The sequence below is a fragment of the Hyperoodon ampullatus genome (genome assembly GCF_949752795.1).
Source record: "Hyperoodon ampullatus genome assembly, chromosome: 15".
Taxonomy (NCBI): domain Eukaryota; kingdom Metazoa; phylum Chordata; class Mammalia; order Artiodactyla; family Ziphiidae; genus Hyperoodon; species Hyperoodon ampullatus.
The window spans coordinates 69,688,975-69,701,730 of NC_136928.1; the positions used below are offsets into that span (position 1 = coordinate 69,688,975).

Below are 12,756 nucleotides of genomic sequence, written 5' to 3' on the forward strand. Positions count from 1 at the left end.
GGACCAGGGATTGAACCTGTGTCCCCTGCATTGGCAGGCGGATTCTTAACCACTGCACCACCAGGGAAATCCCCCAACTTTATTCTTAATTTGCAAAATTGTCTTGGCTACTCTAGGTCCTTTGCATTTCCATATAAATTGTAGGAGAAGCTTGTCAATTTCTCCCCAAAGCATGTTGATATTTAGATACGGACTGTGTAATTATAAGATCAATTTGGAGTAAATTACTATCTTTTCAGTCTTCTCTCTAATTTCATTTTGTATAGTTTCCATTGTTATATCTTCAAGTTCACTAACTTTTTCTTTTATCATGTCTAATCTGCTGCTTATCCCATCCGGTGTATTTTTCATCTCAGACACTGTAGTTTTCTTCTCCAGAAGTTTCATTTTGGTTTTATTTATATCTTTCATACTTTTAGTTAACACGTTCAAGCTTTCCTCTAGCTTCTTGAACATACAGAATAAATGTATAATTTATAACTGTTTTAATTCTAACACCTGTGAAACTTCTGGGTTGATTTTGATGACTGATTTTTCTTCTTGTTATTGGTTTTATTTTCCTTTATCTTTGCATGTCTGGTAATTAAAAAAAATTCAGATTCCAGGGCTTGTGAATTTTACCTTGTTAGGTGCTAGATTTTAAAAATTCCTTTAAATTTAAATATTCGACCTTTGTCTGGGTCGTGGATAGGTTACATGGTAACGGTTTTAATTCTTTTGGGTCTTGTGCCTAAAGAGACAAGAGCAGGGTTTAGCCTGGTGCTTATTTTGCCCTGCTACTTAGGCACAAACATTTCTGAGTATTCTACTTGACACTGTGAATTTTGAGGTTTTCTATTCTGGCTGGTGGGAAGAGGAACTGGCCCTGTGTAAACTCTGAAGATGTTCCCTCAGTTCTTTTCAGGTGGTTTTCCCCGGCCTCGGTTTGTGTATACACACACACTGATCGGTTCTCAAATGAAGACCTGAGCAGGACCCTCTATACATCTCCATGGTTCTCTCTCTGTGTGGCTCTCTTCTCTCTGGTTCTGTGCCCTAAAACCTTTACCTGCCTTGGCTTTCCCAGACTCTTAAGCGCCACTGTCTCAACTATAGGAAACCACGTGCTCCTGTTGGATTCCCCCTTCCTGCATCACAGTCTGGACAATTTCTACAACTATTGTTCAATTTTTTGTTTGTTTCAGATGGAAGAATAAATCTCATCCCTGTTATTCCATCTTGACCAAAAGTGGAAGTCCATAAAAATTTAAAAGAGTAAAAATGGGCTTCTTTTTATGTTTTGTTATGCTAGCATTTTGTGTTTTTTATTATTTTCCTGACAAAATACATTTCACAGTTAAATACTGTTGAGGTAAAGAAAGTTATAAAGGTACAGAAAAAAAGAATATCATAATGTGATTACCCATAATTTAGTATAATTCCTTCAAATCTTCCTCTATGAAATATTGCCTAACTTTGTGGCTTGCTTCTTTCCCTTATCATTATATCATAAGTATGTCTCTATGCCCTTAATGTCTCCTTGTAAACATAATTGTAGATTCCTGTATATTTTGTGTTCTGTTATTATTAATACAATGACTTTTCTCTTTTTTCTGTTTGCTTAAACTAGCCAGATATGTAGTTAAAGTATTCACTTTTGTTTTTTATAGGCTACAGTTTTAAAAATATTTTAAATTTTCTGTGAAAGTTGAGCCAACTGTAGACTTTCTATATTTTTTTCTTTCACTAAACGTTTAGCTACTTGTTTTCTTGGTAAAATTTATACAAATAAAGCTACAGTGACTTCCCTGGTGGCGCAGCGGTTAAGAATCCGCCTGCCAATGCAGGGGACACAGGTTCGAGCCCTGGTCCGGGAAGATCCCACATGCCGCGGAGCACCTAAGCCCGTGCACCACAACTACTGAGCCTGTGCTCTAGGGGCCACGAGCCACAACTACTGAGCCTACTGAGCCTGGGTGCTGCAACAACTGAAGCCCACGTGCTTAGAGCCTGTGCTCCGCAACAAGAGAAGCCACCACAATGAGAAGCCCGTGCACCACAACGAAGAGTAGCCCCCGCTCACTGCAACTAGAGAAAGCTGGCAGGCAGCAACTGAAGACCCAGCACGGCCAAAAATAGAATAAATAAATTTATATATTAAAAAAAAGCTACATATTTTTCTCCTTGCTGCTTCCTCCATATGTAATTTAATCTCTGGTAAATAATTTTGACTTAGAATATATGGAGAAATTATTTTTTTCATTTATGACTCTAGAGGGTGGGTTACCCCCCCATCATCTTCATTTTTATATTGGCTGTCTTTGCATTAATTCTACATTTTAACTTTTAACTATTTTGGTTATGATCTTTAAAAAATACTTATCTGTTTCTAATGCATTTTTAATCTTATTTATGATAAAGTAATTTCTTTCAGGAAAAATATATATGTGAGGGGGGGAAGATACTTATCAGATTCTGGCTATTATTCTGTGGGGTCAAAGTTAATAAGACTTCAAGTACATCAGCATGCTTTTTTTTAAAAATAAATATATTTATTTATTTTTGGCTGCGTTGGATCTTCGTTGCTGCACGCAGGCTTTCTCTAGTTGCAGCAAGCAGGGCCTACTCTTTGTTGCGGTGCGCGGGCTTCTCATTGCGGTGGCTTTTCCTGTTGTGGAGCACAGGCTCTAGGTGCATGGGCTTCAGTAGTTGTAGCATGCAGGCTCAGTAACTGTGGCTCGTGGGCTCAGCAGTTGTGGTTTGTGGGGTCTAGAGTGCAGGCTCAGTAGTTGTGGTGCACAGGTTTAGTTGCTCCGCAGCATGTGGGATCTTCCCGGACCAGGATCGAACCTGTGTCCCCTGCACTGGCAGGCGGACTCCTGTCCACTGTGCCACCAGGGAAGTCCCAGCATGCTTTTTGACATTTTTTTCTGACCTCATTTCACATTCTAACTGCCCATGCTTTCCTTATCAGATGACCTAATTTTAGTAGAAAGAACCAGTCTGTGAATAATGAATTTGGAGGGGTAGAGTTCTGGCCCCGGTTCTGCCACTGCACTGGACCTTGGATTCCTTGGACCAGACAATCTTCTTCCTTCTAGTTTAAAAATTCTACAGTTCTATCTTTGATTATGTTAAGTCTCCCCGTTGGACCATAAATTTCACCACAGCCACCTGGCAGCAGCAACGAGAATTAGGATTCATTTTTCCATTAAAAGATTCATTGAGCATCTACTCTCCCCACCAGACCACTGTGCTAAGCACTTGAGAAACAAAGATTTAAAAGGTCACACTTGGCTCTCTCAAGGAACTTGCTGTTTAAAAAGAAAGGCAGCTGATGAACAAGGGGCTCTAAGAGAGGGTGGGGCTTCCCTGGTGGTGCAGTGGTTAAGAATCCGCCTGCCAATGCAGGGGACACGGGTCCGATCCCTGGTCTGGGAAGATCCCACATGCTGCGGAGCAACTAAGCCGTGGGCCACAACTACTGAGCCTGCGCTCTAGAGCCCATGAGCCACAACTACTGAAGCCTGCGTGCCTAGAGCCCATGCTCTGTAACAAGAGAAGCCACTGCAATGAGTAGCCCGCGCACCACAACGAAGAGTAGGCCCTGCTTGCTGCAACTAGAGAAAGCCCGTGTGCAGCAACGAAGACCTAACACAGCCAAAAAAAAAAAAAAAAAAAAAAAAACCCCATCATACTTTAAGAAAAAAAAAAGACAGAGTGGTGAGTACTTATGATTGGGAGTGTCAGGGAGGGCTTCCCAGAGGAGATATCTCTGAGGGGAGGGAGGAACAGGAATGAGACAGATGAGGGAAGGACATTTTAGACAAAGGATACAGAAAACACAAAAGCCTAGAAGTAAAAGAGAGCAAGGTATGTATTCTTTCTTGGAACTTGAGAGGTTTGTTAAACTGGCACATTGAGGCATGGAGGGAAGGGGAAATGGAGTTGATGGGCCTAGCTCTGGACAGGTTTGGGTGCTGGTAGAAAATTCAGGTATGTCTCTCACATGCGCTGAGAGATGTGGTTTAGGTATAGAGAAGAAAGTCATAAGCATGAAGAAGTCATTGAAGCCACAGGAGTACATGACATCACTCAGGAGGAGTGAGCGGAGTAGCATGTTTCCTGTAGTTCACAGAAGAGGGAGCTCTGGATTGGCTCCAAGGAATTCATGAAATAGGTACAAAAAATTTCTTTTAAAATTTCTCTCCTATTTTGTTTGAATATTACCATAGTACAAAATAAAATTTAAATGTCTAATTCTGTTCTTGTGCACTCATCATCATGGCATGATAGTCTACAATAATTTTCTGTTTTCAGAAATAAAAGAAAGCATATGCTGTCATTATTATGACCTACATTTTCCTTCGTTTACTTTGGGTCTATTTTAAGTTGAAAGATGCCAAAGCAAAGGACTAAAGCAAAGCTACTTTATTCATCCTTTGGTTTTACTATCATTAATTAACACAGGGATCAGCCAACTTTTTCTGCAAAGGGCCAGATAGTAAATATTTTCAGTTTTGCAGGCCATAACATTTCTGTAAGAACTACTTAACTCTACTGTGTGAAGCCAGCTATAGACTGTATGTAAACTAATGAGCATGGATGTGTTCCAATAAAACTTTATTTATAAAAACATGTGGTGCTTTTTGTTTTTTTTGTTTCTTGGAGAAGGCTTGATTTGAAAAGGTTGGAATTTCTCCAGAACTTGAATTTGTACCAACACAAAACCTGGTCTTGCAGCTTTCTACCAGGTTGATGATCATGATAGTGCAAGTTTATAACTTAGAGCAATGGAAGAAATTTAAACTACTGAACCTTTAAATGTTCTTATGCTCTCCAGAAAAACAATTTTCCCCCTGTGCTTTTGTTTTTTCATGGAAGACCTGAAAGCTCTGCCATTTCATTTCAAACTGCAACTGGATAAAACTACTACTCTCCACTGTACCTAGTTTCTGGGGTTTGTTTGTAGTACAGATACTCACTTTATAAAAAAGAATCTTATTTTGTGAAAAGTACTTCTTGTCAATTCAAAGTTGGACTGGAAGACAAATCCGGGTACCAGATAGAGCACTTACAATGGGTAGTAACACATCTGGTTGTACTGTCTGGAGAAGAAGGAAGCTCTGCCCACTCATTATCTCCATCACTGTGTTCTATGTGACTTGCAAGAGATCAAAGACTAGACCCACAACCCTGAAGGAAATCTTGTCAACTTCATAAGAAATGGGGTTTTGGAGTACTGCCTTTCCAGGAGGCTTAGTCAAGAAACAGGAGCAGATAGAAGTCATCCTTTCTTGGCTTTCCAGAGATGAAGCGTTAAAGAGCATGACTGAAAATTGACATAAGTACTGGTTTTTTTTTAATTAGTTAAATAATTTTTAATTGAAGTATAGTTGATGTACAATACTATATAAGTTTCAGGTGTATGACACAGGATTCACAATTTTTAAAGGTTCTATTCCATTTATAACCATTATAAAATATTGGCTAAATTCCCTGTATTGCACAAGGTATCCTTGTAGCTTATTTATTTTATACATAGTAGTTTGTGCCTCTTAATCCCTTACCCCTAACTTGCCCCTCCCCACTTCCCTCTCCCCACTGGTAACCATCAGTTTCTTTCCTCTTAGCAAAATATCTTCCAAGTCCATCCATGTTGTTACAAATGGCAAAATATCATCATTTATTTTATGGCTGAGTAGTATTCCATTGTATATGTATACCACAGCTTCTTTACCCATTCATCTGTTAATGGACACTTCGGTTGCTTCCATATCTTGGCTATTGTAAATAATGCTGCTATGAACATTGGGGTGCATGTATCTTTTCAAATTAGTGTTTTCAGATATATACCCAGTAGTAGAACTGCTGGGTCACATGGTATTTGTATTTTTAGTTTTTTGAGATGTACCGTTTTTATCTTATTTTTTTTAATAAGAGAATTTATTGGGGAATTTATTAATGTTTGGCTTATTTGTGGTTATTTTTTCCCCCAATGAATGACATAAGTCTTTTGATTTAAGGCTCTGCAATCAGTATCATAAATGCTACCAAGAATCAATTTGCTGTTTTGGCTAAGTTGCCATTTTGGAAGAGCAATGGGGAAACAACTATATAAGTCTTCTCATGTTGGAGGAAGTATTCTGTAGGCTGGAATACACTGAAGGAACCTCGTCAAAATCTTTGCATACACAAATCACAAGGCACATGAAAATACAACTCTTTTGAAGGCCACTCCTGTTCAGACAATCTTATAATTAAAATATGGATTTATAATACTTTTCTTGCCCACACATACAGTGTAAGTGATATAAACCAGCCAAAGATGACTTCATTGTCTCGAGGACAAAGAAACTGATGTGGTATAATTTTGATTAAAACGTCTTAGAGAATTCTGGTACTGTCTGACACATGTCTCCCTAGATACTTAATTTAATAGTCAAAGGATTTCAGCACTTGTTGCCACCAGAATGAAAAGTCTAAATTGATTTGGCTGTCAAAGTTGATAAGCATACTGCCATGTACAAAAATCTCTACATAACTTCAACATTTTATTCAGGTCAAACAGTAGCTTTCTCATTGAAATTCATTTTTAAGCAGGCTTAAAATTTACTTTTTCTTTCATTTATAAAATGAAGGGATTTATTTCAATTTTTTTCCCAGGAATTTGCCATTAATTTTGCATCAGTTTAATTAAACCTGGTGGATTAATCAAATGTGTTTTATTGTCACTACCTATTAGAATCTCCAAGTGATAGAAGAAAAATTTTTAAAAGATATCATTACTTAGGACAAAGGGAATAGGACAGAGACACTGCAAATGAAAGATTAAAAAAGAACAAAGCTTTTGAAAGCCAGAAAGCTGCCTGATATTTCAGAGGAATAGCTTACAACCTAAGCAGCTAAGGGTGGTGACACCAATGAGAAGTCTGAGATAATTTGTGAAGACTGATTATCCTTATGTAATCTATCAAAAAAAATTTACAAGATAATTTTTAAAATCTGTATGCAAATTTTGAGTTAATGTACTTACACCCATTGTCTGACATGGACTCTCATAAGATTCTTATAGGGATCCATGAGAGAAAGTAAGAAAGTAAGAATATGCTTTGCAGACAAAATGTTAAAAATTTTCGTGTCAGGTCCTTATGGATCCTCTAATTTAATCATCTTAGCTTTATGTAAGAGAGAAGCCTCAAACCACTCAACCATTTAGTGGCAAGAGCTGAGCCTAGAGCCTGGATTTCCTGACTCCAACGCCAACATCTTTTCTTTTTTTTGGCCGTGCCCCGCAGCTTGCATGGTCTCAGTTCCGCCCAGGCCACGGCAGTGAAAGCCCGGAATCCTAACCACTAGGCCACCAGGGAACTCCCTCAGCATCTTTCTTCTTCAGCAAATTGCCTCAATGTCAGTGAACTGAAACACATGTGAAAAGAGACCTAAGCCTGTATGTCGTATAGTCATCCCTTGGTATCCATGGGGGATTGGTTCCAGGACCCTCATGGATACCAAAATCCATGGATGCTCAAGTCCCTTATATAAAATGGAGAAACAGAACCTATGCACATCCTCCCATATACTAAATCATCTCTAGATTACTTGTAAAACCTAATACAATGTAAATGCTATGTAAATACAATGTAAATAGTTCCCAGAGTGCAACCAATTCAAGTTTTGCTTTTAGGAACTTTCTGGAATTTTTTTTTGGGGGGCGTGGATATTTTCGATTTGGGGTTGTTGATCCACAGGTACGGAACCCGTGGATGCTGAGGGCCAACTGTACTTACAAAAGCAACATAAAGGTGTAATCCTCATACCTGATCCTGGGTACTGGAAGACATTCTGCTGCATCTGAGGACTGATTCCAGTGCCAAACTGGCCTCCCATGTTTCCTGTCATGCCTCTGTTCACCATGCTGTTGCGGTTGGCCAAGGTTGCCTCAGGATTTGCTGCCAGTTGTGAAAACGGGCTGGTAGAAGCAGGTGGGGTTCCTGGATTTGTACCATAGTTTGGTGGGTAGGGGAATTGCTGCGGAGCACCCTGAGGAAGACGGGGGTTCCCCATTTGAACTGGCAGTCCAGATGAGGGAGGGAGGTTGTTCCCAAAGCTCTGTTGCCTCATAAGCATGGCTCTTTGCTGCTGTATTAGCTGCCTCTGTCGGTGCTGTTGACTATACAGCTCCCGCTGGCGCTGTGCCAACATTTGGGCATTCAGGGGTGGCTAAAAAAGAGAGAAAAAAATCCTCACTTACTAATATTATTATGATTACCACCTATCTTAGACAGCTTACAGGATTAAGCCTAGTAGCTTGGAGCAACAGAATATGTAGCAATTATCAGTGTACAAGGGAAACTAAAACAGAAAAGGAAGAAAACCTCTTAAGTAATAGCTACAGGAGAGAAAATAAGTACATTTTACAGATTAAAGTCACATAGGACTGATAAAAGTCTAAGAAAGCATATATTGATTAGTATTATAATATAAGCCATGAAAACTATTAAGAGAAACATGAAAACCATAAAGAAGAGAAATAAAATGTGCTTGATGACTTCTATCTTATCTGGCATTAGGTTGTTAGGGGATTTTTTTCTTTTTCATTTCCAAAAAATTCACTGTGTTTCTAGTATGGTGAAACTTAGTTTTCCCTTTTCTCTTTGAGATCGTTTATTCCACTTTACTTAAGTGAAATGTGATAACAGGTGATTTTAATTTTCTGTATTTTCCAAGTTATCTATAATGAATGTGCATTATCTTCACAATTAGAAAAACCTACAAATACCATTAAAAAAGGAAGAATCAGAAATCCGGGATCCAATGCCAAATGGTCACTTAAAACGCAAATAATTAATTAGAAACAAAATAATAAGCAGAAATAAATGAACCCAGGTATCATATTATTGTTGCAGTGTAAGACTGCTCCAGGCATTAGAGTAAGTGTTTTAGTAGCTATAATATTATGAATGATGAAAGAAGTGGTAAAATTAGGTTGAAGTCACTTTCTGGTCTAACTTGCAAAGCAACATGGCATGTCAATAAAGCCTTCGTCAGAAAATGTCCATTCAGGTTGAGGAGCTGATTAAAGCATACAGCTCCATTAAAATGGAAATTGCCAACCAGATGAAGTCTAATCTGGAAGAAACTGTGACATAATGACATCCTGATAGAATTCGTCTTTATGTGAATTCCAAGAGTGGGGTCTTGTATCCTTATAACCTAATTACCCTTGCATGAGCTAACCACTGAGATTTTTAAGACAGAGAAACCCAAGTCTGGATCCATGAAGATGTCAACATCTGCTGCTAAACAGCAGTTTCTATCAATATTTATCCTTTTGGTTAGTATTTGCTCCCAATCCTTCTAGGTCCATTTTATGGAGAAGTGTTTTGTTCAAATCCTCTCTAAAATACCTCATCTCCCAAATTTTTGTGTAATTTGTTGGGAAACCATAAAAAAAGTGGTTGAGGGAATTCCCTGGTGCTCCAGTGGTTAGGACTTGGCGCTTTCACTGCCGTGGGCCTGGGTTCAATCCCTGGTCAGGGAACTAAGATCCCACAAGCTGCGTGGTGCAGCCCAAAAAAAAAAAAAGTGGTTGAAGCAAAAATATTAAAGTACGTGCAGAAGTTAAATAGGGAGGAAGCACTAGATAACACTTAGAAGCCTACACCGTTCTTTTTATGTTTAGTTCCAATGGCTCTGGGTTCTTACACAAGGATCATTAAAACAAATAAAAAACAAAATGCTGATGCTCAGACTGAGTGGAGAACACAAGGTAGTTAAGATAACTAAGCAATGTGACTGGGTTTTGATCAGGTTTCAGGTACCATACACACAGTTTCCTATCCGAGGCTTCTTATTAGTGGTACTAATCAGGACAGCAATAAGAGTTTTCTACTTAGACACCTGATATCTAATAGCAATGACAATAATAACAAAATGAAACAAAGAACCCTCAGCTTTACATCAAATATCAGTAAGGGGTATCACAAGTTGATTATAAATTCATTCTAGAAGAAAGCTACAGTACAAACATCATTAAAAGATCAGTTCACAGACCATTTCAAAGACACTCAAGTCAACACTTTAAGAAATACAGTTTGGGTTATGGGTTAGAGAAGTACTAACAATGCCTGGTTTTCTCACGTTACCTGAGGTGTAATTTGCTGCTGCATGCCTGATCTCATACTGATGCCAACAGGAGCGTTTGCTGCAAACTGGTTCAAGATAGCTTGCCGATTTTGGTGGATCAACTACAGAAAAATGGAAACAATGAGATATATTTCTACATATAAAAATACAGCATGGCCCTTTTATTAATTAATTAATTTAATTAAAAAAATTTTTTTTTTTTTGCAGTACACAGGCCTCTCATCACTGTGGCCTCTCCTGTTGTGGAGCGCAGGCTCCGGATGCGCAGGCCCAGCGGCCATGGCTCATGGGCCCAGCCGCTCCGCGGCATGCGGGATCCTCTTGGACCGGGGCACGAACCCATGTCCCCTGCATTGGCAGGCGGACTCTCAACCACTGCCCCACCAGGGAAGCCCTAGCATGGCCCTTTTAGAGTAACACAAACTTTTTATTGATTATTAAGAGGTTCTAGTATTGCAGGTTTAGTAAGATTACTTCCCATGTTTATTTGCCAAAAGGTTGGCAATTCCTAACATTTATCAAATATTTTCTGCCTACCGAACTCTAAATATGGCAGAGCATTTAAAAGTAGAATACAGGACTTCCCTGGTGGAGCAGTGGTTAAGAATCTGCCTGCCAATGCAGGGGACACGGGTTCAAGCCCTGGACCGGGAAGATCCCATATGCTGTGGAGCAACTAAACCCGTGCACCACAACTACTGAGGCTGCGCTCTAGAGCCTGCGAGCCACAACTACTGGGCCCGCGTGCCACAACTACTGAAGCCTGTGCACTTAGAGCCCGTGCTCCAAAACAAGAGAAGCCACCGCAATGAGAAGCCCACGCACTGCAACGAAGAGTAGCCCCAACTCGCCGTAACTAGAGAAAACCTGTGCACAGCAGCGAAGACCCAACGCAGCCAAAAATAAAAGAATAAATTAATTTAAAAAAGTAGAACACATACACATAACATACATATATATATATGTACATACATATGTATAAATGCATATATACCTACATGCATAAATATATGTGTATGTTTTCTACTTTTAAATGCTCTGCCATATTGTGTTCTGCAGTGTTTATACACATATATACACACACAAACATGTTTATCATGCTTTTTTTGTGTGTGTGTGGTATGCGGGCCTCTCACTGTTGTGGCCTCTCCCGTTGCAGAGCACAGGCTCCGGATGCGCAGGCTCAGCGGCCATGGCTCACGGGCCCAGCCGCTCCACAGCATGTGGGATCTTCCCAGACCGGGGCACAAACCCGTGTCCCCTGCATCAGCAGGCAGACTCTCAACCACTGTGCCACCAGGGAAGCCCTATCATGCTGTTTAAAACATGTTAATACTTAGTTATTTCAGATTCACCAGGATGGTGGAGGAGTAGGGGGACATGGAGTTCATCTCCTTCCACAAATGCATCAAGAATACATGGAACAATTCTCACAAAACACCAGACGAAAACTAGTAGAAGACCTTGGACACTGGAAAGGACAAAAAAGATCCCTGCATAACTGGGCAGGATGAAAGAAACAAGGGAAAAAGAAGGGGAGAGGAAGTGGGACGGGATCTGTGCCCCTGGAGGGGAGCTGAAGCAGAAGAGAGGTTCCCGCATCCAGGGAAGTCCCCTCACCAATGGGGAAATCAGTTGGGACAGAAGGGGAGCATCTGAGGCTGTCGGAGGAGGGTGAAATGGCCGGCCTGTGGCAGACAGGACAGACCTACACAGATGGTCCGCACCACAGCCCTCCACACCCCAGACTGGGATGTGTGTCCGCCGGTGCACATGGGGGCTGAGAGCTGGACCATGGGGACTGGAGAGCAAACCTGCAGGGAGGACTGCTGTTGGCTGTGAGAAGATGGCCTAAGGGGACAGGAGGGAGGAAATCCACAATGAGGAATGCTTGTGGGGGAAACCCAGACTGCCATAGAAGCAAGGCGCCTCTGTTGAGTGACGCACAGCGGGTAGAGATGCCACTGCAGCCTCTCTCTCCCCACGTGCTGGGCCCCTGCCCTTCCAGGTGCTAGTAAAAGCCCCCACCAGGGCTGACTTTCTTGCACCGGCCGCCAGGTGCTAGGAAAGCCTCCCACCTGGGCCAGATCTCTCGTGCCTGTAGCCACTGGCTTTGCCACACCCCTGTCACTGCCAGGGCCCCCGTGACCCAGGCAGTCATGCCACCTCCACACCCTGTCCTCACCAGGGCAGACCCGAGTGCTCCACGGCAGCCTCGGGGGCAGACTCCTGTGGGTGGCCCAAATGCAGAGGTGAGGCTAAAACCACAGCTAAGCCCCAAGGGCAGATCGACTAAGGAAGAAGAACAAAAATCTTTCCATGCAGCTACATAAACCACAGATTAAATCCCTGTCTTCAGCTTGGTAAACCCTGCATCTATGGAATATCTGAATGGACAATGAGTGTTCCCACAACTGAAACTGGCCTAGCTCTAGCAGCTGTGGACTTTGGGGACTAGTACATGTGGAAGCTGGGCCAGGTCAGAGTCTTAGCTGACCCACAGTGTCCACAGAGGGACCAGAGACCTACCTAGAGGCTTTGGAGGGCTTCCTGGGGAGGTGAAGGTTGGCTGTGACTCATGGTGGGGGCAATGACACTGATAGCTGAGACCCCAGGAAAATATAATTA

At 41.2% G+C, this 12,756-nt stretch overlaps 1 protein-coding gene across 3 annotated transcripts in view; it reads right to left on the bottom strand.

Moving 5' to 3' along the window:
• NCOA1 (nuclear receptor coactivator 1) overlaps positions 1-12,756 on the bottom strand; it is a gene marked incomplete at its 5' end in the record, with an annotated part of 103,920 nt that overhangs the window by 17,893 nt on the left and 73,271 nt on the right. For all 3 annotated transcript variants that reach the window (XM_079720972.1, XM_079720973.1, XM_079720974.1), the window contains 2 exons: positions 7,800-8,202; positions 10,128-10,229. In XM_079720972.1, coding sequence (XP_079577098.1) covers positions 7,800-8,202; positions 10,128-10,229 — 505 coding nt within the window. The remainder of the gene's footprint in view (positions 1-7,799; positions 8,203-10,127; positions 10,230-12,756) is intronic.